At 50.4% G+C, this 26,346-nt stretch overlaps 2 protein-coding genes across 2 annotated transcripts in view; both read right to left on the reverse strand.

Annotated features, from left to right (window-relative positions):
• The window catches only part of LOC149347274 (uncharacterized), an 88,599-nt gene that overhangs the window by 3,053 nt on the left and 59,200 nt on the right, over window positions 1–26,346 (reverse strand). The window lies entirely within an intron of this gene.
• On the reverse strand, window positions 1,899–25,725 carry LOC149347275 (uncharacterized). The gene is made up of 4 exons (XM_089586976.1): window positions 25,455–25,725; window positions 25,108–25,257; window positions 9,521–9,676; window positions 1,899–2,451 (listed from the first exon to the last, which is right to left on the reverse strand). The coding sequence occupies exons 1-4, from the start codon at window positions 25,482–25,484 to the stop codon at window positions 2,197–2,199; spliced, it is 591 nt and encodes a 196-aa protein (XP_089443102.1). The 5' UTR covers window positions 25,485–25,725; the 3' UTR covers window positions 1,899–2,196.

Consider the following 26,346-nt stretch of genomic DNA (forward strand, 5'->3'; position numbering starts at 1 on the left):
CGTAAGGGGCGCGTTCGCCACAGCGGAAACATTGGGGTTCGTATTAAGAGGGGTACATGAGCGGCAGTTGCGCGGGATTCGTCAGGGAGCGCGTCTGAAGCCGTCAGGCTGTGCGCCGCCGCGGTGGCTCAGTGGTTATGGTGCTCGGCTGCTGACCCGAAAGACGAGAGTTCGATCCCGGTCGCGGCGGTTGAATTTCTTTGGAGAAATTCCAGAGGCCCGCGTACTGTGCGGTGTCAGTGCTCGTTAAAGAACCCCAGGTGGTCGAAATTTCCGGAGCCCTCCACTGCGGCGTCTCTCATAGCCTTAGTCGCTTTGGTACGTTAAACGCATAAACCATAAACCAAACCATCAACTCAGGCTGTGAGGGACGTCGTAGTGAAGGGCTCCGAAAATTTAGACTACCTGGAGTTTAACGTGCACTGACCTCGCCCAGTACGCGGGCCTCGAGCATTTCGCCTCCATCGCAATTCGACCGCCGCGGCCATTGAACCCTGGCTTTCGGGTCAGCAGCCGAACGCCATAACCGCTGAGCCAGCGTGGCAGCAATTCATTCCACAGTCAGCTGCTTAGTGATGGTCGAATTGCACATGAGTTCATCCCACATGAAATGTGAACAACCTCATTGTGCTAATGGCGTTTTGAAAAGACCTTCAATAGTGCCGAGTGTTTAAATTTGGCACCACTATTGTATTGTGCTAAGCTATAATGTGTATATTGCGGCAATAAAATAATGTTTTGCATCACCTGCATTACAAATCTAATACATCCTTAAGCGCGCAGCATGGGTCGGTAGTCTCCTAAGCGAATAAGCTGACAGGTAAGCTGCCGACTTATTCGCAAACCCCAGTCACACGGCATTCCTCAAAGTCCTTTCAAGCTAATAGGCATTTCACCAAAGGAGCGGAAACAAAGAAGAAGCGACGCAGCTACATGGAGCAGCCCAAAGGTGAAACAGTCATTGAGGCTTAGCATCCGCTGCTGTGCTTGAGATGGCTGAAGAGAGTGTTTTAAAAGTAAAGTTGGCTATTCTATTCATTCTTTAAGCTGAGGCAATATTCTCTTCGTACTGCTTTCTTAAAAGAACTGCAAAAGCTGGCCTCATCAGCAGCAGCAGGTTTTGTGTATTGCCTCGGCCACCAAGGGCACTCGTTGTTGCTGCAACAATTTTACTATGGAGGGAGAACGCTATGATGTTACTCTCTTGAAATCTGGGCATAAAATATTAACACGCATCCGAAAAGCAAATCCTTCGTATCTTTTAACGATGTTTTCAAACATTGTTAGCCGCACGTTTTTTGTTTCCTTTTACGGTTTGACGTTGGACGCCCCTGCGATCGCGCGTTCTCGAAGGCCGCGCCTTTGGGGGCTAAATGTCTCCGATGGGAGCCTTTGCCTCCAAGGCCCTTAACGGCAAAGGTGTGGAATTTGTGCCAAGTAGGTGCACTCTTTACGCCTTTGAACATAAGGACCAGATTCGATTCTTTAAGACCTTTACGGTGGCCGCGTGACAGGTATATGAAGTCCGGTTTTGGACAAATGACAACGAGGGAACGCTTAAGCTGGCGCCTCAGCTTATATTGCTTAGTCTCCAGCGCCTGCTGTAATACGACGACAAGTAAGCTGACGAACTATTACGCGTCTGAGCAACCACTTATGCTGAGAGCACGAAATAAGGTGAAGTCGTTTCCTCAGTGTTCAGCTTGACGCGTTCGTGCAAACGGGTCCTAATTTATCGCAACAAAAGCCATCTTTTCATGCATGCCATGCAAAGCTTGAATGGTAGGGATTCGAAAGTGTGGATTCGGACGTTGTGTTTCGCCGATGCGTCTCAAGCTATCGCTCTAGTTTTGCCGATGCGTCTGAAGATACCTCTCTAAAGGATGGAGGTCTGAATATACACACAAGCCAATACTTTTATTCCAATCGCACCTCTCGGCCCCAGCCCCTACAGTGGGACGCAAATTATGGCGTTGTATCGAATCGGTACGATATGACGCGCTGGCCTATTCGCTAGTGGCACAGCGCGGATACTCGAATCGACGCCGACGGACGTGCTCCAGGCGGAGGTGCTCGTCTCGGTCGCTCTTGTGGGCGAAGAGCTTCTTGCAGAAGCCGCGCTCGAAGTCTCCACTGGTCCTGGGGGAAAGGCCGGTGGTTGGCGGCTGCGCTGGTGGACTCTGCGCCGCCCTTCATTCAGAGCTGCTCCCCCGTGTGCATGCCCAGGTGGAGGGCCACGGTAGGCTTGCTCTTGGAGTGTTGCCGGCGCATGCGGTATACCGGGATGGAGAAGAGGAGGAAGTAGTAGCGATCGTGCTCGTAGCCTTCGTGGGCTACGGGCCTGGACTCAAGTTGGAAGTTGATTCGGCAATCCCAGCATTCGTCGATTGTCTGCTCGCCAGGCTGCAGGACGTACTGGAGCCGCCTTCTGTGCTGGGACATGAGGAGTTGCTGCATAGAGAAGGAAGGGGAGTTAATCAGTACGTTGGTTGTAGATTTGCGTTCATCGTAATTGCTATTCTTATGTCGCAGCGGTGGCTCAGTGGTTATGCCGCTCGGCTGCTGACCCGAAAGACGCGGGTTCAATCCCTGGCGCGGGGGGTCAAATTTCGATGGAGGTGAAATTCTGCAGGGCCGTGTACTGTGTGATGTCAGTGCAAGTTAAAGAACCCCAGGTGGTGGAAATTTCCGGAGTCAATCAGTACGGCGTACCTCATAGCCTGAGTCGCTTTGGGACTTTAAACCTACGGATCCGTAATCCAAATGTGCAATAATCAACTGCTGCGCGCTCAAAGCACGGGCATTCTTTTAAAATGGTCCAATCCTTCATTAAAGGCCAATGATCCTGCTCAGTAGAGTGATTCTGTGCAAAAAAAAAAAAATTAAAGTTCTAACGCCTGTATTGGAGCGAATCTTTCACCGCAGGGGTTGTTCAGAATGCGTAAGTAAATGCTTAGAACTAATCACCGAAATATAATCGACCGAAATATAATCGAAAAATGCGAACACGTGTTATAGTATTGAGCACTGACTCAGCTGAGCGGTGGCAGCAACAGCCATTTCGAACCCAGCTAAGTACGTAGTGAATAACGTTAATCAGTGGCATATTGTGTTAAAATAAGCTAAAAGCCGGGGAATGGTGGCCCAGAATTTAAAAAAATAACCTGCCGCAGATTTAGGAGGAACGCCGGCACCACTATCGGCGGCGCCGGAATGAGGACGCGTATAGGCGTTGCCGTGGACGCTTCTCACACACAGAGCAAAGCAAATGGCCAAGGCGTCTTGGTCTGAAGGCGTGTGCGCTTACAGTCTACCACCCACTTTCAGCGTTATCTATACAAGCCGCTTTTTCCTGTGGCTTCGCATCTGCGGTCAAACTGCGATAACGTGAATGAACAGCTCAGGCTGCGAGCGCGAGCTGCGACCTGGGCTCCATACCACTGCATCGTTGGAGAGACGCGCCTCAGCAGTCGGGAAGAGCGGACGTGTCTCACGTCGGCTCCGCCGAATTTTATGATCCTTTCCCGAAGCATTTGCCGAAGCGCTGCGACACCATCTGGCTACACTTCCAGAACAACGAGGAGACCACCCACCCTTGTTCAGGTGGGACCGTTTTCTCAAATCCTTCGAGAATTTGAAGACCAAGCGGATCGCGCGAGTTGCTAAGCCTAACAGTTAGGCCACGACTCAGCTGCCCGCCGCGGCTCCGCGGGCAAATTCTGCCGCAAACCATGACGACCCTGATGGGATACGACCCGGAGGGGATGCAGATTGTCACCATGCCGCAGGCGAAAACCCCAGTTTTCGACAAGGTTACGGAGGCGATTATCCAACGCAAGATAGAAGAGTGGGAACGCGCATCAGCCCGTGACAACCACTCGGCACGGCAAAAAGGTCGAACGCCAGATGGACGCGTCACCGCGGCAGGGGATACGCCGCTGCAGCAGACGCCCCGCACGCAAGTCAAGCGTTGGAAGCCTCCTCCGCAGCCGCGTCTGGACAAGCAAGATGCAGTGATCATAATCAAACCTAAAGGAACGCTGGATCTCAGCAAATTCAGGGGAAGCAACGCGGTCGGAAACACCTTGCACATTGCTGCTGGCGTCGACAAGGGCTCAGCCGAGCTCAGCGTTTGGCCCATATGGGAACAGAACATCATCGTCGTCGGGGTGCGAGACGCCCAAATAATCAGAAAGATCCTGGCAATTCACGAAATTCAGCTTGGGGACAAGGCACAGGCAGTGTACTCCTACCTCCGCCCCTCCGACGACACTTGCAAAGGAGTAATACAAGTGGACCCGAGGGTTTCCAACGAAGACATCACGAACGCGCTTCGCTCCCCGGACGCACCAGTGGTGAGCGTGAGAAAATTAGGTTCCTCCAACGTGGCGGCCATCACGTTTGAAGGAAGAAAGGTTCCGTTTCACGTCTTCTACTATGGTGAAGCGGTTCCAGTACGCCTATACAAGAAAACAACGCCAGCCTGCGCACTGTGCGGGAAACTTGGACACCGGGCGGATGTTTGCCCTTGCCCTTCGAAGTCAAGATGTCCGAAGTGCGGTCAGCAAGATGTTCCAGAATCCCACGACTGCCAACCCAAGTGCACGGTCTGCGAAGGTCCACATCCCATGGGGTCGAATCAGTGCAAGTACAAGTACCGAACATCACAAAAAACCAAGCCCAAGACAGGAGAATTCAACCACCGGTCAAGATCCAGGCTTCGGAACCGGTCCGGCAGCAGAGGTCCATCGAGCAGCGGGGACCGACTGACCCACCAGGACCAGTCCAGCAACAACTCAGCACCACCCGGCTCACGCTCTTCAAGCAATGGACCTGGGACTACCGATAATGTGTCGCACAACAACGGCAGTCGTCCAGCCGAGAAGACAACAGGACCCCATAACAAGGAGCAGCGCAACGGCAGCAAGGTGAGCTGGGCAGATGTAGCTGCCTCCTCCCCCGAAGCGTTGGCTTACAAACGACTTAAAGCAGAGATTGAACAACTAAAATCAGAAAATAGCACATTGAAACAGCAGTTAGTCATCGCAGTCAATCCAAACAACACATTACCTCCATCGACGCAACAGGCATGTCCGATGGAAGAAGATAGGGCAGAGCTACACCCTCCGTCTCCACACCAGTTAGATGCTGGCACCCCCGAGAGGCAAGCAACTACACCAGACGCACCCCACCAGGCACCAACTCCGCAGGCACCACCATCGCAGGCACTAAAGCAGCAATATACAGAGCACCCCCAAACCCAGGAACGCATCACTCGCTTGGAAAAAACAATTCAAGACCTCATTGAAAATAAATTACAAATTATGATCGAGACGACAATCAAAAGTATGTTCGAATCAGTTATTAAACCCATGATGGAAAACCTCGAACCAGTTTTAATAAGGATGCAATCGCAGGAGATCAGAATTGACCGCAAACTTCAGGAATTATCAGATGGTTCTCACAACAGAGGCACAAAGCTGCAGGGTAAAATGGGAACTCGTCGTCTGCCAAGCACTCAGCCAGATCTACAACCTGAGGGCGCACCACATGATGAGGCACAAGTTTCTAGTGTTCAGCATGGCTCCACAACGTAGACATAAACTTACTATCCTACAGTGGAACTGCAGGGGACTAAAACGGAAGAGGGAAACATTACAGCAATACATAGACTCTCATCCCGATACGCCGCAAATAATAGCCCTGCAAGAAGTGAATATGGAGGCTAAGATCAGAGGATACTCAACACATCAAACAAATCCCTCGACATGCATCTTGGTCCACAAATCATGCACGGCAATAACTGTAGACCTTAATCTAGACAGCGACATTGAAAATACCTTCATAAAAATACTGCCACAGCACAGAAACAGCAAGGGCACCTATATACTCAATATATATAGTCGCCCCAAACAGCACCGCGTAGCCTTCGACGTGATCTTTCTTAAAGCCCTAAGAGAAGCCCAAAAAGCTCCCCTAGCTATAGTTGGCGACTTTAATGCTTCCAGCCCCCTATGGGGATACCCCAGGGAAGACACGAAAGGCAGAAAACTAGCATCCGCCATCGCTGACATGGCCCTGACCCTACTCACGGACCCGCAGCACCCGACGCGAGTCGGCACCAGCGTAACGCGGGATACTTCTCCCGACCTCACGCTCGTCCGCAATGCCCGCAACTATGAGTGGCTCAATACAGGAGAGACCCTAGGCAGCGATCACTACGTGCTGCAGACCATCTTCGAAAGCAACAAGCACAGCAAACCACGAGGGCAAGCCAGAATTACAGACTGGGAGACATTCAGAAAGGACACCAAACTAACCACATCCGAACAAATAACCAGCTACGAAGATTGGGCGGCTTCCATTCTCGACCTTAAAGAAAAGCTCACAAAGTCTCTTGCCACCACGGAGGACCACCCAGCTGTTGACAACCACCTCCTACACCTTTGGGAAGCAAGACGTAGTCTTATAAAACGGTGGAAAAAACAAAGACACAATCGGAAACTAAGACTTCGAATAGCCAAGCTTACTATTCAAGCAGACCAATACGCATGGGACCTCGCTCGCACCAATTGGCTAACGAAGTGCGAATCCCTCAAAGGCCGCCTAGACACCAAGGCTACATGGAACCTTCTGCGATGCCTAATTGACCCTCCGAAAGCGAAGAGTGAACAACACAGAAATTTGCATCGAGCCCTACACAGCTTTCAAGGCACGGATCATGAACTCGTGGATGAACTCACGCGTCGCTATATCTGCACCGCGCGAGACCCACAACCCTACAATAAGGAGTACCGTGGGGAACCGAACGAAGACCTAGACAGAGATTTCACTTCAGAGGAAATCATTGCAGCACTAGCAGATATGCGCCGAGGCACAGCCCCGGGACAAGACAAAATTACTGTCGGACTTCTGGCCAACCTCGGCACGGAGGCTCTGCAGCAACTCACGGATTACATAAACGAATGTTGGCGTACCGGCACCATTCCACAAGCATGGAAAACAGCCAATGTACACTTTATTCCCAAACCCGGCAAGAAAATCAGCATTGAAAACCTGCGCCCCATATCCCTCACGTCGTGTGCAGGCAAACTCATGGAAAAGGCAGTCCACACCCGTATCTCCAATTATCTTGAGGACAATGAGCTACTGCCACACACGATGTTTGGATTTCGGGCACACTTGTCCACCCATGATGTGCTTCTGCAAATCAAACGTGAAGTCATTGATCCCGCACGCACGAACAGTAACCGAGCGCTTCTAACACTTGACCTCAAGGGAGCGTTTGACAATGTCAAACACTCCACAATCCTCAACAACCTCCACAGCATGAACTGCGGACAGCGAGCCTACTCGTACATCTGCGATTTCCTTACGGACAGAACCGTCAACATCAGCACCAGCTCAAAACACACAACGTAAGTGAAGATGGGCACGAGAGGCACTCCGCAAGGGGCAGTACTATCCCCACTTCTCTTCAACATTGCGCTCCTAAATCTCCCACCTCTTCTCAATCAGGTACAGGGCATACGCCACGCCCTGTACGCTGATGATATAACCATCTGGACAACCACGGGAAGTATGGGAATGATTGAAGAACAACTACAAACCGCGGCGACAACAGTTCAAAATTATGCCCGGGCGTGTGGACTAACGTGCTCACCCGAAAAATCCGAACTGCTAGTCTTCCGTCAACGCAAGAATCAAGACACCATCAATATCCGCGTAGACAACTCACCCATCAAGGAAGTTCAGACCATGAAGATACTGGGTCTGTACATAAATAACAACGCCAACAACCTTCTTGCCCTCCAGAAACTACGGCTCGTGAGCGAGCAAGTCGCCAGGATGATCGCCAGGATAACGACGCGCAAATCGGGGATGCGAGAAGACGATACTCTGCGACTGGTGCAGGCTTTCGTTGTAAGCCGCGTCGTCTACGTAGCGCCCTACCTCCGCCTTAAGAAGCGTGACATCAAAAACCTCGACATCATAATCAGAACTGCCTACAAGAAGGCCCTGGGACTCCCTCTTGCGACATCGACGGACCGGCTCTTGCGACTGGGTGTGCACAACACGATCGATGAGCTGATAGAGGCACACCTTACGGCGCAGGTGGTACGGCTCTCCACAACTCGAACTGGCCGACAAGTCCTGAGTGATTTAAACATCAATTGCCCCCGACAGCTAGACACCAAAACCGACATCCCAGCCTCATGGAGAGGACAACTCAAGGCAGCTCCACTACCCAGGAATATGCACCCTGATTTTCACCAGTCAAGACGACAAGCACGAGCCGAAGCCATGAAAAGACACTACGGCGGGCGCGAGGGCGTGTTCTATGTCGATGCTGCGGGTCCCGAGCAGGGAATGACGGCCGTCGCGGTAGTGCACCAAAATACAACAGTCGACGGACTAGTACTGGCTAGCCAGGACATACTGGCTGCGGAAGAAGTGGCGATTGCTCTAGCTGCAACACACACTAGCTCAATATACATTCTCACAGATTCACAGACAGCGTATCGCAATTACCTCAGGGGCAGGGTCGCACCGCTAGCAGCTAAAATCCTGCAAGATAGCTACATCCGTGGCTACCAACCCACACACAAACACTTAATATGGGTACCAGGTCACCAGGGCATCCCAGGGAACGAGAGCGCACATGCCTCAGCCCGAGCATTTCTCCCCCGGGCACCCAGTGCGGATGCCGTGGAACCTCCTACCCCACTACTAACTTACAATGACATACTTCAGCACTTAAGATTATCCCGTCGGGTCTACCCTCCGCCGGCTAAGACACTAGATAAAGGGGAGGAACAACACCTCCGAAAGCTACAGACCAACACTTACAACAACCCACGAAGACTGCATGCCATAGACCCGGAGTCATTTGACTCACAATGCAAATTCTGCGGGGAGAAGGCGGACCTGTACCATATGGTATGGGCCTGCCAACGAAATCAGGCGATCACTGTTAATAACCAGCCAACGCAGGAGGGGTGGGAGGCAGCTCTGTCCAGCTCGGACGGAAAGAGTCAAAAGCAACTCATCGAAAGAGCCCGGACAGCAGCCTACGCCAATGGGGTTCCGGACTGAGAGCTCCAACCACGGCTACAACCTCCTAAACCATTTCATTAAAATATTTTCACCACCACCACTGCATCGTTGTTCCAGAATATTTCATGAAAATGGCTTTTCGTCTTCCCTCTTTGTTCCCGCCTTACGCACTTGATGATGATGCTCTAAATAGGCCGAACTTACATGAAAACTGAGCATGCACGTTTATGCGTGCACGCTTTGTTAATCTGTTGTTTCTGAACAAAGAGAGCTGCCCTTGTCGTTCAGACAACTGGTTGCAGTGCTTCGTGAGGAGCAAAAGCACACTATCGGAATTCCCAATCGAACTGGCACGACTACTTTCGAACATCGTCGCCGGAAGCTAACATACGCCAGGAGAGCAGCAGGCAACTTTGCGTCCTGTAGAACTGCAAGCGTTTGTTGGAAGGGAGTGGGGGCTTACCTCCACAAAAGACAAGTCAGAGTCGAAGTTGTCAGCAGCCTGCCTGTGCCTGGATTCAGTCTCTGACAGGGAAGGACACCTGGCAATCAGGAGTGAGGCAGTGGTGGGCGGCGTGTCCATGTCACCGTCTTCTTGAACAGTTGGGACCCAGCACACCTGCGTCGGTGATGCAGTTGGAAAGCCCGAAGTGGCAGCGGTCAGCGATACTGGTGGGGCGGGCGAGCGGCTACGAACGCTGCATCGAGGTTACGAGCACGACACTTACGAACCGCGGCGATGGTGATAAAGACGTGACCGGTATGACATCATTCACGAACGATATATAGGAGAAATGCCACGTAGGCGAAGAGCAGGAGAGAGAACTAAAAAAAGAATACATTCATGAAATGCCCATAGCAAGTAGCTTTGGCTGTTAACAAAAATAAAATTAAAATTACATTGGTTTTTGAGGAAAGGTAGTAGCGCAGTATCTGTCACATATCTCGGTGGACACCGTAAGAGAAGGGAAGAAGGTGGGATTAAAAGAAGAAAGAGGTGGGGGAGTGGAGGTCCCAGAAAAATTCAGGGGGCACTTTGACTGTCTAAAGTGGGTAGAGGCGAAAGCGTTTTCCGCACCACTTTGACTGCTTCTGTGGCACTGTTGGCGTCACATGTAATTGAGTAATAATTACCAAGTGATGACAAATCACTAATTATTGGTTAATTGCTAATTAATGCCTGAATACTAATTAACTGCTAATTAATGCCGCTTAAGCTTCGCCTTTAGGAGTGGAACGCGACAGCGTGTAGCGCTGCCAGGGAGTCCACGGAACACCACCACCCGTTCGGCGCGATGCCTTGCCCTTTGAACGCAACGATTTTTTGAGGAAAGGAAATGGCGCAGTAATTCTCTGTCATCTCGGTGGACACCTGAACCTCACCGCAGAGGAAGGGAGGAAGTGGGAGTGAAAGAAGAAAGTCAAAGATGGCCCGTAATGAAGAAAATGAAAATTGTATTTGAGGAAAGGAAATTACGCAGTAACTGTCTCAAATATCTCGGTGGACACCCGTCAAAATTCAGGGGCGGGGGGGGGGGGGGGGGGGAGAACGCCATCACCCATTCGGTTCTACGCCTCGCTCGTCGGTAAATTGGTTTTTGAGGAAAGGAAATGTATCTGTCTTTCATATCTCGGTGGACACCTAAACCTCGCCGGAAGGGAAGGGAGGAGGATGGCAGTGAGCGAAGACTCCGTATTCACTAGACGCGCCTTTGTTCATTTCAAACCATCGAGCTGGCATGGCGGAGTTTGGAATGAACAAAGTCCAAACCATCGAGCTGGCATGGCGGAGTCAATAAAGAAAAAAAAAAGCTGGCATGGCGGAGTGGATAGCATGCTCGTCTCGCACTCCGAAGACCGGGATTCGATTCCCGAGCTCGATCAATTTCCTACTCGGTTTTATTTATTTATATGGCCTGACTAGAAAAGTTAATTAGGCTGATTGGGTAATTAAGCAATTAACTAAGCTCAGTCCCACTTACTTGGAGCATCACTCTATGATCCCTTCAATTGGTTGCATGGTTACTAGCCAAAGTACAATTGGCCCCGTTTGAAATTGGCGCACTCTGACGTCAAGACCGTTTCCACCAACTGAAAAGCGTGACATTTCTGTCGACAACTGCTGCTTACAACGATGAGACATTAAAGGCTTTCGCCTTAAAAATTTGAATTGGTTTTTAAAAAGAAATGAAGCAGCAACTGAGAGGAAATGAAGCAGGAACTGTCCCACTTATTGTCGGTAGATACCCGAATAGCACCGTAAGGGATAAAGAAGGAGTGAAAATATAAAGGAAGAGGTGCCATAGTAGAGAAAATAAAAAATTGGAGATTGTTTTTTGAGAAAAGGAAATGGCGCAGTAACTCTCACGTATATCGGTGGACACCCGAACTAAACCGCAACGTAAGGAAGGATAAAGGAGGAAGTGAGAAGAAAGGAAGAAAGAGGAGCCGCAGTGGAGGGTTCCGGAATAATTTCGAACACGTGGGGATCTTTAACGTGCGCTGACATTGCACAGCACACGGGCGCCTTTTAGAGCGCAGCAATTTGGCGCTCGTTTCTGCGTTTCGCGGCGTCGCCGTCGCCGTTTTCCGTTGTAACCAGCAGTGGACACCGTATTCAAGCTTTAAGCTGGAGATCACTGTAACGGGAGCTTGGAAAGCAGAGGGGAGGCGCATAAGTACCCTCTTGGAACAGTGGACACCTCAATCGTGCTTTAAGCTACGTGGCGGTAAAATTGGGAAATTGGTTTTTGAGGAAAGGAAATTGCGCAGTATCTGTTACATATCTCGGTGGACACCTGAACCGCGCAGTAGGGAAGGGAAGAAGGTGGGAGTGAAAGAAGAAAGAGAGAAAGAGGTGCCGTGGTGGATGTACGTGGCTAATTTCGACCACCGGAAATCTTTAACGAGCGCTGACGTCGCACAGCACAGGGGCGCCTTTTGCGTTCTATACGGCGCTGCCCAGATGGCACTTCAGTTATTCCACTAGGCGACCAAAGACTGCTGCCGTCAGTCGCTTGGGCCTCTACAAACGTGAGTGCACATTATGAACGATTAGAAGCCCGCGTTTGGTTGATAGCACTCTTTGCCTCGCTTCTGTAGACACAACCCAGACAGCTGACAGGCACCACGTGTGGCTTCGACAAAGCGCAGAAGCTCATGTCAATAAGCTCAGGAAGATGGCGTGGAATAGCACTACGAAGCGCCCCCAAAACTGCTTGCTCCTCTCGCTATGCTGTGTGTTACGGCGCTGCAATCGACACGGCAAACTCGAAACGCGGCCGCCGCGGTGGCGTTCGAAGCCTCACCCCGAGCATTTCTCCCCCGGGCACCCAGTACGGATGCCGTGGAACCTCCTACCCCAGTACTAACTTACAACGACGTACTTCAGCTCTTAAGATTATCCTGTCGGTATACCCTCCACCGGCTAAGACACTGGACAAAGGGGAAACCTCCGAAAGCTACAGACCAACACTAAAAACAACCCACGAAGACTACACGCAATAAACAGGAGTCATTTGACTCACAATGCAAATTCTGCGGAGAAAAGGCGAACCTGTGCCATATGGTAAGGGCCTTCAACGAAATCAGGCTGTCACTGTCAATAATCAGACAACGCAGCAGGGGTGGGAGGCAGCTCTGACCAGCTTGGACGAAACGAGTCAAAAAGAACTCATCGAAAGTGCCCGGACAGCAGTACGTTTCCGCTATTCATCGCTTGGCGCGCGTGTAGTTCCATGAGGCGGCGCCGATTACAATCTAAAGTATATTGAGGGGCTTTACTAAAACCACTACCTGCTACTTTTCGTTCTTGCTCCTCGCAATGCACGCCACTGCCCCAACAGATAGCGCGCGACGGCAGCGCCTCCCGCTCGTCTCGTTCGGGCGCAGTGGGCCCGTGCGGGGAGGCAGGAATCACACAATCACGCGAACAACGCAGCGCTCATCGAAGACGCATTCACCACGAAGCTTGCGGCTTACTGCCGGTTAGTTGGGCGCAGAAGCTATTCTGGCGTTCTTGCCATCGGGTTTGTCGAGAACGATGTGTCGACGAACTACGACTGCAACTTGAGTTTAGGTGTGAAGTGAGAAAGAAAAAGGAATGAGAAGAGGGAAAAGGAGAACTCCCTATCGCGTCTACTCTTAATGCGAAGCTTAACAGTCCTCCTAATTTTGAATTATTTGCCCTACCCTGCTCTCCATGTTGTCGGGGCCTTCACGGGAATGTGAAAAATTAGGAGTCACTTTGGCGACTAAAGTGGTGCAAGGCGAAAGCCTGAGTACAGCATTCTGCCACGAATGTGGTTGTGAATGATGATTAAAGTGCTGCCAGCGAATGACGCGTCCATTAGCTGTCTGCGTGTGTTACTGATGTGTGGTTAACATGTTAAGCTTCGCCTGTAAGAGTGGAACGCGACAGCGTCTTGCAACGCTGCCAGGGAGTCCACAGAACGCCATCGCCAATTCGGCTGTACGCCTTGCTGGACGGTAAAATTATTTTTTGAGGAAAGGAAATGTATCCCTCTCGCATATCTGGGTGGACACCTGCACCTCGCCGTAAGGGAAAGGGGGAAGATGGGAGTGAACGAAGACGCCGTATTAGCTAGACGCGCCTTTGTTCATTCCAAAACCATTCAGCTGGCATTACGGAGTGGCTAGCGTGCTCGTATCGCACACCGGAGACCCTGGTTCGATTCCCTAACTCGACCAATTTCGTTCTCGGTTTTATTGATTTATGCGGTCTAACTAGAAAGTTTAATTAGGCTATTTCATATTTATATTATTGCATTTCTATCCATCGTGTTCTGTCATTCACCTGTCAAATGTTGGAACTGTCTAGGATGTTCGACACAATGTATATGAAACGAGCAACGTCGAACTGAGTGGGGAAGTGCGTGGTGGTGGAGCGAACGCGGCTTCGTACTTATCTGTTTTTTCAGCAGCGCCTCCTTCCGCGGACGCTGTTGTCGCTGCGACGCGCGTCCTTTTCTTTTCCTCTTTCTTCTGACCTCTTCATTTTCCTCTCCCTTAATTAGGCTAATTGATTAATTAAGCAATTAACTAAACTCACTCCCACTTACTTGGAGCATCACTATACGATCCCTTCAATTGGTTGCATGATTACTATTGATTGATTGATTGTAAAACATTTTATTCGCCGGGAAGAGCTTGGCAAGAGGTCGCGTTAAGTGGTCGAGAGTACATAGCCCTCGACGACTTTGTCAGCCCACTCCACCGCCAAAACTTGCGTTCTGGGGTCAGAGCTAGCCAGCACGGTCTCCCACCGCTCGAGAGAAGGAGCTGTAACTAGATCACCCGGAGGTGGCTCTATTTTGCAGTCCCACAGGATGTGATCGTAGGTAGCACGGTGGCCACAGTGTTTGCAGTTTGGGTTGTAAAGATCTGGATAAATGTGCGCGAGGAGTGATGGGGTGCGTATCGATCTCGTCTGTAGACGACGCCACGTAACCTCTTGTTCTTTAGTAAGTCTTTTGTCTGGAGGGGGGAAAATTCTCCTCTCTAGTTTAAAATGATTGGTGAGATCATGATATGTGATCATGGAGTCCTTCGTGAAATTCAGGGAGCCAGACTCATCCACTGCCCGGTCGACGAAACCTCGGGCTTTATTGTGGGCTGCCTCGTTCCCCGGATTCCCCGAATGGGCTGGGACCCATATCAATTCGGAATAATTTGGTGAGAATTTGGTTGCGTTAAGGATTCTAAGGGAGGTGTTTGTAATTCGCCCTTTAGCGAAATTATTGATACCCATTTTGGAATCGCTGAAGATGATGCTCCCTTGGGTATGCGCTAGGGCGAGGGCTATAGCCGCCTCTTCTGCCGTTTCAGAGGATTTCGTTTTGATTGTCGCCGAGACGATGTGGTCACCATTCTCGTTCACAACCACAATTGCAAAGGCATTGGTATTTTTGTATTCTGCCGCATCTACATAAAGTGTTCCAGCGCACTGTCTGTATTTGTTATGTAAGGCTTTGGCTCTTGCTTGTCTTCTACCCTCATGGTGTAGGGGGTGCATGTTTTTGGGGAGTGGTTTGATTAGTAGGGCCGTCCTATAGTCGCGGGGTAAATCTACTTTAGCATCGTTATTCGTAGGTTGAAAGTTAATTCCGAGCCTGGTAAGAATACTCCTGCCAGTTCTGGAATTGGCTAATCGCGCTGTTTGAGCCATTAAATAGGCTTCTTTCAGTTCATTGTAGGTGTTATGTATTCCTAACCTCATAAGCCTTTCAGTTGAGGCATTTAGTGGGAGTCCTAAAGCAGCCTTATAGGCCTGCCGTATCATACTATCCAATTTGTCCTTTTCTGCTTTCGAAAATTTGAGATAAGGGGTGGCATAGAGTATCCTGCTTAGCGCAAAGGCCTGCACTAGTCGGCATAAATCTCTTTCCCTCACCCCTTGTCTGCGGTTAGCTATGCGGCGGATTAATCGCGCCGTCGCTTCTACCGTGCGTTTTAGCTTAGTGAGTGTGTCAGTATTCTTTCCATTTGTTTGTAAATACAACCCCAGTATCCTCATGGTCTGTACCTCTTTGACAGATCGTCCATTAACATAGACGTTTATTTGCGGGGGGGATGTCGTGGTACGCCTACCTCTTTGTTTACGACGGATCACGAAGAGTTCAGATTTTTGCTCAGAACAAGTGAGGCCGGATTCCCATGCGCATGCCTCAATGATGTCCACTGCTGCTTGGAGTGTGTCTTCTATGTAGCCTTCGCATCCTTTGGTTACCCAAAGTGTGATGTCATCTGCATAGAACGTGTGATGTAGGTCTGGTATTTGTGCCAGTTTGGGGGGAATTTTGATGAGGGAGAGGTTAAAAAGGAAAGGGGACAGGACGGAGCCCTGTGGCGTTCCTTTACTTCCTAGTGTGATTGGGGCAGACTCTATTGTTCCGACCGTTATCACTGCTGTTCTGTTAGTGAGGAAGGATCGGATGTAGTTGTACGTCCCTTCTCCGGGGTTGATTTCTGACAAGTTTGTCAAAATGGCTTTGTGGGTGACGTTGTCGAAAGCTTTAACAAGGTCTAAACCCAATATTGCTTTCGTTCCTGTTCCCTCGTCAGCTTCAATTATGTCCTTGTTAAGCTGCAAGAGTATGTCCTGGGTAGATAGTTGGGCCCTGAATCCTAACATTGTTTCAGGTAGGAGGTTCATGTCCTCCGCATAGTTTTGGAGCCTATTGAGGATGACATGCTCCATGAGTTTGCCTAGGCATGATGTTAATGAAATTGGGCGTAGATTCTCAGTGCTGAGTTTCTTACCCGCTTTAGGAATAAAAGTGATTTTCGCGTGTTTCCACTCTGGTGGTATGTTGCCTGCATGCCAGTATTTGTTCATAAGGTCTGTAACCGCCGCGATCGACGTTGCGTCTAAGTTCCTGAGAGTCTTATTTGTTACTTTGTCTGGTCCTGCCGCAGATGTTGTCCGCAGTTTTCCAATTGCGTACCAGACCTCTGCGTCTGTGATGTCTGCGTCTAAATTTGGATTAGGAGTCCCCCGGTAGTCTGGTTGAGTGGTACCATCATCCGTGTTTAGATAACGTTCTGCTAGCTCTTTGATTAGGTCTTCAGGTGTACCCTCATATTTATGTATGAGTCTGTACAGTTGACTTTGTTGCACGGGACGTGTTTGTTCTGGGTCGAGCAGGTGTCTTAGAAGATGCCATGTCTTCTTATTTCCGAGCTGCCCATTGACGCTTTCACATATTTGGTTCCATTGTTGTTTTTGGAGAGTAAGTGTATGTTCCTCGATTCGCCTCTCGATTTCAGCGATCTTTTTGCGTAGTCGCTTGTTGTGTTTTTGCTTCTTCCAGCGTTTTTGGAGGCCTTTTTGTGCCTGCCACAGGTGTAGCAGCTTTGAGTCTGCAATCTGCTCCTCCTTCTCAACTGGCACCGCAACGGTAGTGGAGCTGACATCCTCATTCAGGGAGATAACCCAGTCGCTAAGGTTAGAGATCTCCTTTGGAGCTGTTTTGTCGCGAAGTTGCCTGAACTTGTCCCAATCCGTGGTTCGTATTTCTTTTGCTTTGTTTTTAAGTTTTGTCGTGGGGAAGGTGATGCTAAGGATGAAATGATCACTACCAAGGTTTTGCCCGGTGTTGACCCACTTTGCGTCCTTGACGTTTTTAGAGAGGGATAGGTCTGGAGATGTGTCGACACATACACTGTTACCCATGCGTGTGTGGTCGCTCGGGTTGTTTAGCGTTGTGAGCCCTAGTGACTGTATGATTTGCCAGAGCAGGTTCCCTTTCGGAGTTGCTTTGCTATATCCCCATGCTGGGTGTTGAGCGTTGAAGTCTCCCACAATTATTAGTTGAGCCCTAGCAGCCAGCTTTACTGTGTTTATCAACAAGTGTGGGAGTCCATTGCCTTTGTTTCTGGGCGGGTTGTATACATTAAGGATGAAGAGATTTGAGTCTCCTTTTTGCCTTGGTACTATTTCAAGTAGGGTGTAATCTTCTTCCGAATCATTTATAAAATGTTGAATTGCGGTGATATTTCTATGCACCAGAGTGGCTCTGAAGGAGCCGGCTGCGCTACTAGTATCATAATGAGGTGGCAGATATGCTTTATAGCCTGGCAGTGTAGCCCTGCCGCTAGCTTCTTGCAATGCAATCACGTCTGGGGTTGTAACAGACGGTGCTTGTTGGATGTGGAGCTGCAAGTGGGCCCGCTTGCGGCGGAAGCCTCTGCAGTTCCATTGCCAAATTTCAAATTTTTGGCGTTGTGCCATGTTGGGTTATAGATGGTTGTGGCGTCGTGGACAGATCCAAGATGGGGGGTAGGCGGGCCTCGATAGTTGTAAGCCTATCCATTATTTGCTGCATGCACGTGGCTATTTGGGATACCTGTCCCTCTAGTGTTGCAAAGCGAATATCTATCTCTGCAAATTTGGTAGTAACGAGGCCTTGGAAGGTTGCTTGTTCTGTTGATATAGCGCTAGTTCTCTCTGACAGAGTATTGATGTCTGCCCTGAGTTTGGTAGGCGCTTTCGACGGCTGCGGGGTGTCGGCTTCCGAAGCCTCGGCCTTTCGTTTGGATTCCTCGCCTTCTTTTGTAGGAAGCGGTCTTTTAGTTGCTATTCTGGCGTCTGTGTCCGTCGCGTTATGGGCCGAAGACTGGGACGCGGTGGAGGGAGTGTGGCAAATGGCGTCTGTTTCCATCGCACTATTGGTCGAAGCCTGGGACGCGGTGGGTGGCGTTCTAGCCGCAGTGGCATTCTGTACCTGATGCGCTTGTAACAGGCGTTTAATGTCAGCCAACTCTTTTTTAAGGCTGGCAATTTCTCTGTCTCGGGATTGTAGTTGTATCTGAAACTCCTTCTCTCGAGCGTCAATAGATTGGGAGGCCTCTGCTGGCCAGCTCACCTTTTTGTTGGAGCGGCTATCGCTGCGTCCGCGGCTCGAGCTTCGCTTGTCGTTCCCTGCAGGGTTCCCCAGGGGCGGGAAGGAGCTGGAGTTGTTCCGGCTGTGGCTGCCTCCTTTTCCGGTAGCACCCTGTTCCTTCTTCCTGGGCCTAGATTGGTGTCCGTGTAGTGATGAGTCGTTGTCCCCTTGCTTGGGTGCCTGGTTGCCATGGGGCGTTCCTTGTTTGTTCCTGTTGATCAGCCGGAATTTGCAGTTCCGGCTGCCTGTGTTGTGGCCCCCGTTGCAGACGATGCAGACGGGTTGGCAGGTTGGCTGTTCTCCCTCAGGTGGAGGCGAGTGATTTTCTCCGCAGCGGCGGCAAAGGTTCGTTGTAGGTTTGTAGCAGACGTCGGCCCGGTGTCCTACCCTCCTGCAGTTGTAGCATACTTCATGTTGCTCCCTGAAGGGGTGGACCCGAAAGACGCCGCACTGATAGATTACTTGGCTGGGTAGCTTCTTTCCAAAAAAGGTGATTTGTATTGTTCTGGACTGTCCGATCCTTCGGGCATCCACAACTTCTATTCCTTCGTTTCTGTTTCCGAAGCCTTGGCGAACCGCTTCGGGCGAGTCTCCCGCGTAGGCGTTGTAAATGACCCCTTTTACCGAGTCTTCGGGCGCCGCCACGTACGACGTAACGTTGTAGGTTTGACCTTGGAGGTTCAGTTTTTCAATCTTGGCGTATGCAGTCGCCCGTTGACGATCGGGCGTGCATAGCGTGAAGGTGTTGTTGGCCGTATTGACTCTGATAATGTCTTCATTCTTCATCGTATCATACGGCAGCCTGGACACCTCGCAGGCGCAGAAGAGTAGTAGTCCGGGCGCAAAGTCCCTCAGATTCCAACCTTGTGGTCGGCAGACGATTTTGTAGTCATCGGTCGGTAAGCGCGGGAGAAGTGCTTTCTTGCTGAGTGCAAGTAGCTTTTTCCCGTTCTTTCGCGATGGAAAATTGGAATTAGACTTGCCTTGGCCGTGCCCCTGCGCAGGCTCGTCGTCGGTTGATGCGGGCCCTTTATTCTTCAGGCCTCGTTGTCGGTCGCGGTACCGAAGAATGGTTTCCCATTTTCCGTCCTCGAGCTCCGACGCTGATATTTTCTCGCCTTCCACGGCGTACTCCATCTTTGCAGGTCCCTGGGAGCTCAGTTCCCGGCGGAGAGGTGACGAGCTAGGTCGAGCTCGATGGCTAGGCCGGCAGTCAGCCGGCAATATGCCTAGGTGTCCGTAGATTGGCAAAATCCGGCTTCAGCAGGCACTGGACAATGGCCCGGATGTCGTCCAAAATATTCGAGCCCGAAGGCTGACTCTTTCTGCCGAAAAGTGGCTTCGAGGCGGGAGCCCATGCGAGACACGTCAGCACAGCTCCGTCCCGCATGATTACTAGACAAAGTACAATTGGCCCCATTTGAAATTCGCGCACTGTGACGTCACGAGCATTTCGACCAATTGAAAAGCGTGACATTTTCTGTCGACAACTCCTGCTTACAATGATGAGGCATTAAAGGCTTCCGCCTTAAAAACAACGCCGAGCTTTCACTCCTTCCTTCGTCCCTTTACGGCGCTGTTCGGGCGTGCAGCGAGATGCGTGTGGTGTCCGGCTATCGCCGCCGCCGTCGCTAATGCGCATGCGCGCCAATAACCTAGTAAAAGGCCTGCGCCGCAACCTACGGGTGGGTTATTATCGGCCAGCCACGCACCGACGAACATGCGGGAATAAACGCAGCGTTGGCCCCTGGAAACTTGTCTGCTCCTTCGCATGAACGCGCGCTCATGAACGCGCGCGTCTCATGAACCACGCATCACAACAATGCGAGACATTTACTGTGCCATTTCCTTTCCCCCAAAACAGCTTTTTTTTGAAATCACGAAAATTACACTGCTACTGCCACCACTGTAAAACATACCAAGCCCGTCGTGCCAACCGGTGGGGATGATGATGATGATAATGCTGTCCTTTTTCAGGCTTAATGGCACGTACCCACGGCGGGGGATCGGCCACTGATCTGCTCGTCCACGTCTGCCTGATCCCATCACCCTTCCCTTTTAAATTTGCCCACAAATAAAGTCTTAAACATCATCATCAACAACAAGAACAAAAACAAAAACAACTCAAGACCAGCGCCGGGTCATCTCCAGCGCTCGCAGAAGGATTGCGCTCCAGGGGCTAGCCTTCGTGTGAGGGTGCCTCCTCACAGTGAGGGGGCATCCAAGTGCCATGTAGGGGGCTTCGCCCACGCTATTTACGTCATCGGCAATACACGTTTTCACCACCAACACACGTTTTCACCACCAACAGGGCGCATAGCGGATACAAACGCACTCATGTACAAGGAGTGGCGTATTGAGATAATCTTGGGATTTAAAGCTAGAATTCGTACAGAATAAATAATACGTAAAAGAAAAAAAAGTAGTGTTGCGGGCAGGGCACTTTCGTTCTTGTTTCTTTTTCTCGCCATTTGTAATCTATGTACAACACAGCTCTCATGAGGCACTCATTGACATGTAAAAGTGTAAACAGCCCAGTGGAGTAATGACTGAGAAGGATAGGCGACACACTGGAATAGGGGGTGCTTCTCCATTGCTATGACATGACGGTGCGAAACACGACTGTCGCCGACTGTCGCCGAGACACACCGCATCGAAACACGACTGTCACCGTCGAGATTTCTTCGAGCAGCCTCACCCACTAAAAGGGAAATGCCTCAGAGGCTGCTGCCACTGCGGTAGCAAAAAAATTGGAGTGTTTGAACGGCCACGGCTGATGTTTCATCTCGCGTTCCTGTGCTGGTTAGCCGAAGAAAATCTTACACAGCTTTCACTCTGCACTCAATTCTGATTTCGAATTAAGGTGTGACAAAATTTGAGCGACACTCAATAACATTATGTGTTTGAGGCGATAGCATAGTGTCACTTGGCGCCTCAGCAGGAGAAAATTCTGGTCTTACGACATAACTGCTGATTTGGATGACGTCGTTTCCGGTCCAGCGGTGCCACTTTAGGTTTAGTTCACTTAACTTCTGGTCTGGTGACTACTTACGGTCTATGTCATGAGTCATGATTCGTCATATGACTCATGCAGTCATAAAGTGACCTAACCCAGCATCCACCACTTCCGGTCCGGTGCCGTTGCTTTCGTTCGATGCCGTGAGTCACGACCGGCCTATCGCATAACATGAAATGCGAACAACCGCAGTGCGCTAATGACGTTTTTAAAGGACCTTCATCATTGCCGAGTGTTTATATTTGACAGCCCAGTTCAGTTATCCTAAGCTATGAAGTGTATACTGCGACAATAAAACAATACTATGCATCCACATGCACTAGAAATCGAATACATCCTTAAGCGCATAGCATGGGTCGGTAGTTTCCTAAGCGGATAAGCTGACAGATAAGCTGCTGACTCATTCGAAAACCCCTGTCACATGGCATTCCTCGAAGGCCTTTCCAGCTATAGGCCTCTTTTCACCAAAGGAGCGAAAACAAAGGAGAAGCAGCGCAGGTACACAGTGCAGCACAAAGGTGAAACAGTCGTTGAGGCGTAGCATCCGCTGTTGTGCATGAGGTGGCTGAAGAGAGTGTTTCAAAAGCAAAGTGAGCTATTGTGTTCATTCGTTAAGCTCAGACAATATTCTATTCGTACTGCTTTCTTAACAAAACTGCGAAACCTGCTCTCATCAGCAGCAGTAGGTTCTGTGTATTGCCTTGACTACCAGGGGCACTCGATGTTGCTACAACAATTTTACTATCTTGAATTATGGGCTTAAAATATAAACGCCCGAAAAGCATGACCAAAATTTTCTCATCTTTTTGGTTTATTGGTTTATTGGGGTTTAACGTCTCAAAGCAACTCAGGCTATGAGGGACGCCGTTGTGAAGGGCTCCGGAAATTTCGACCACGTGGGGTTTTTTAACGTGCACTGACATCGCACAGCACACGGGACTCTAGAATTTCCCGGACTCTAGAAATTCGGCCGCCGCTGCCGGGATCGAACCCACGTGTTTCAGGTCAGCAGAGAGCGCCGTAACCACTGAGCCACCATGGCATGGTTTTTCGTATCTTTTAAAGATATTTTCAAAGATTCTTAGCTGCATAAGTTTTCTTTGCTTTTGCTTTTTGACGTTGGACGCCACTGCGATCGCGCGTTCTCGAAGGCCGCTCCTTTGGGTTCTAAAGGTGTCCGACGGGTGCCTTCAATTCCAACAGCGAAAGCGCGGAATTCGTACCGTGTAGCTGCACTCTTAACGCCGCTGAACATAAGGACCGTATTCTACAAGGCCTCCAAGGTGCCCGCGTAAGAGGGATATAAAGTCGTTTCGAATAAACGGTAACTACGGAACGCTTAAGCTGGCCCCTCAGCTTATTGCTTAGTCTCCAGCGTTCGCAATAATTCGCTGCCTGCTGTAATACGATGACGGATAAGCGGATGACTTATAGTTGGTTTATTGGGGTTTAACGTCCCAAAGCGTCTCAGGCTATGAGGGACGCCATAGTGAAGGGCTCCGGAAAGTTCGACCACCTAAATAACTCGTCTCAGCAAACCACTTATGCTAACAGCACGAAATAAGGTGAAGTCGTTTCCTCAGTGCTCAGCTTAACGCGTTCGTGCCAACGGTTCCTAATTTGTCGCAACACAAGCCTCCTTTTCATGCATGCAAAGCTTGAAGGGTAGGTATTCGAAAGTGCGGATTCGGACGCTGTGTTTTGACGATGCATCACAGGCTACCGCCCTAAAGGATGGAGGTCTGGATATACACACAAGCGAATATTTTTATTCCAATCACGCCTCTCGCTCCCAGCCCTTACAGCGGGACGCAAATTCTGGCGTCGTATCGAATCGGCACGATATGACGCGCTGGCCTATTCGCTAGTGGCACAGCGTGGATGCTTGAATCGACGCCGACGGACGTGCTCCAGGCGGAGGTGCTCGTCTCGGTCGCTCTTGTGGGCGAAGAGCTTCTTGCAGAAGCCGCGCACGAAGTCTCCACTGGTCCTGGGGGAAACGGCGGTGGTTGGCGGCTGCGCTGGCGGACTCTGCGCCGCCCTTCATTCAGAGCTGCTCCCCCGTGTGTGGAGGGCCACGGTAGGCTTGCTTTTGGAGTGTTGCCGGCGCATGCTGTATACCGGGATGGAGAAGAGGAGGAAGTAGTAGCGATCGTGCTCGTAGCCTTCGTGGGCTGCGGGCCTGGACTCAACTTGGAAGTTGATTCGGCAATCCCAGCATTCGTCGACTGTCTGCTCGCCAGGCGGCAGGACGTACTGGAGACGCCTTCTGCGCTCGGACATGAGGAGTTGCTGCATAGAGAACGAAGGGGAGTTAATCAGTACGTTGGTTGTAGATTCGCGTTCATCGTAATTACTATTCTTATGTCCCAGCGGCGGCGCAGTGGTTATGGCGCTCGGCTGCTGACCCTAAAGACGCGGGTTCGATCCCTGGCGCGGGGGTCGAATTTCGATGGAGGTGAAATTCTACAGGGCCGTGTACTGTGTGATGTCAGTGCACGTTAAAAAACTTCAGGTGGTCGAAATTTCCGGAGTCCATCACTACGGCGTCCCTCATAGCCTGAGTCGCTTTGGGACTTTAAACCTCCATAATCCAAATATGCAATAATCAAGCGCTGCGCGCTCAGAGCAAAGACATTTTTTTTAAAATGGTCCAATCCTTCATTAAGGGCCAATGATCCTTCCTGCTCAGTGGAGTGATTCTCTGCAAAAAAATAAAAAAAATTAAGTTCTCACGTCTGTATTGGGGCGAATCTTTCACCGGAGCGGTGGGTCAGATTGCGTAAGTAAATGCTTAGAATTAATTACCGAAATAGAATCGAAAAATGCGAACACGCGTTGTAGCGTTGAGCACCGACTCAGCTGAGCGGTGGCAGCAACAGCCATTTTGAACCCAGCTAAGTATGTAGTGAACAACGTTAATCAGTAACATATTGTGTTAAAATAAGCTAAAAGCCGGGGAATGGTGGCCCAGAATTTAAAAAAATAACATGCCGCAGATTTAGGAGGAACGCCGGCACCACTATCGGCCGCGGCGGAATGAGGACGCACATAGGCGTTGCCGTGGACGCTTCTCGAGCACAGTGCAAAGCAGACGGCTTGAGGCGTCTTGTTCAGAAGGCGTGTGAGCTTATAGCCTACCACCCACTTTCAGCGTTATCTATACAAGGCGCTTTTCCCTGTGGCTTCGCATCTGGGTTCAAACTGCGATAACGTGAGTGAACAGCTCAGGCTGCGAGCGCGAGCTGCGACCTGGGCTGCATACGACTTCATCGTTGTTCTAGAATATTTTATGAAAATGGCTTTTCGTCTTCCCTCTTTGTTCCCGTCTTACGCACTTGATGATGATGCGCTAAATAGGCCGAACTTACATGCAAACTGAGCATGCACGTTTATGCGTGCACGCTTTGTTAACTTGTTGTTTCTGAACAAAGAGAGCTGCCCTTGTCGTTCAGACAACTGGTTGCAGTGCTTCGTGAGGAGGAAAAGCACACTATCGGAACTCCCAATCGAACTGGCATGACTACTTTCGAACATCGTCGCCGGAAGCTAACATACGCCGGGAGAGCAGCAGGCAACTGCGCGTCCTGTAGAACTGCCAGCGTTTGTTGGAAGAGAGTGGGGGCTTACCTCCACAAAAGACATGTCAGAGTCGAAGTTGTCAGCAGCCTCCCTCTGCCTGGCTTCAGTCTCGGCCAGGGAAGGGCGCCTGGCAATCTGGAGTGAGGCAGTGGGCGGCGTGTCCATGTCACCGTCTTGAACAGTTGGGTCACGGCACTCCTGCGTCGGTAGTGAAGGTAGAACGCCCGAAGTGGCAGCGGTCAGCGAGACTGATGGGGCGGGCGAGCGGCTATGAACGCTGCATTGAGGTAACGAGCACGAGACTAGCGAACTGCGGCGATGGTGATACTCACGTGAATGGTATGGTTGGTGCTACTGAGAGAAGGATGACAAGGAAAGTGCACGGGTCTGCGAACTGGCTCGATCCGAGCCAGCACCGCTGCCATGTGCGGACAGAGGAGAGTTTAAAAGATATGTGCAAAGAGTGAAAGAGTGAGAGAAGAGACGCGCGTGGCCAGAAGCGCGTCCGCCGAAGCGAAGACGCTGGCTGTAACAAGAACGCTTTTGCATAATTCACGAGCTATACATACGAGAAATTCCGCGTAGACGAATAGCAGGAGAGAGAACTAAAAACAAAATAGATTTATGAAATGCCCATAGTAGTCGCTTTTGCTGTTAATAAAAATAAAATTAAAATTGCATTGCTTTTTGAGTAAAGGAAACGGCGCAGTATCTGTCTCACATATCTCGGTGGACACCTGAACAGTGCGTAAGGGAAGGGAAGAAGGTGGGAGTGAAAGAAGAATGGGTGCCATAGTGGAGGTCACACAAAATTAAAATTGGTTTTAAAAGGAAATGAATGAGCAACTGTCGCACTTATCCTGTTAGATACCCGAATAGCACCGTAAGGGATAAAGAAGGAATGAAAAAAGAAAGGAGCAGGTGCCCTACTAGAGAAAATGGAAAATTGAAGATAGATTGTTTTTTGAGGAAAGGAAATGGCGCAGTAACTGTCTCACGTATATCGCTGCACACCCGAACCAAAGCGCACCATAAGGAAGGGTAAAGGAGGAAGTGAGAAGAAAGGGAGAAAGAGGTGCAGAAGTGGAGGGTAGTGTCCAGTGCAGCCCGAGGGTGGTGGTGGTGGTGGTGAAAACATTACGAATGAGCAGGAGGTATGTTTGGATCAGCCCGTAAGGGACCGATCCTTACAAACACTAGGTGGAGGTCCCTAGTATGGGACCCCAGTGGCGGTTGCCGCCGCCCGGGCGCGCCCGACTAAGGCTTGTTGGGCCTGTAAGTCGTGGC

This window comes from Amblyomma mixtum, chromosome 4 (genome assembly GCF_055824585.1).
Source record: "Amblyomma mixtum isolate Tamu chromosome 4, ASM5582458v1, whole genome shotgun sequence".
Lineage (NCBI taxonomy): Eukaryota > Metazoa > Arthropoda > Arachnida > Ixodida > Ixodidae > Amblyomma > Amblyomma mixtum.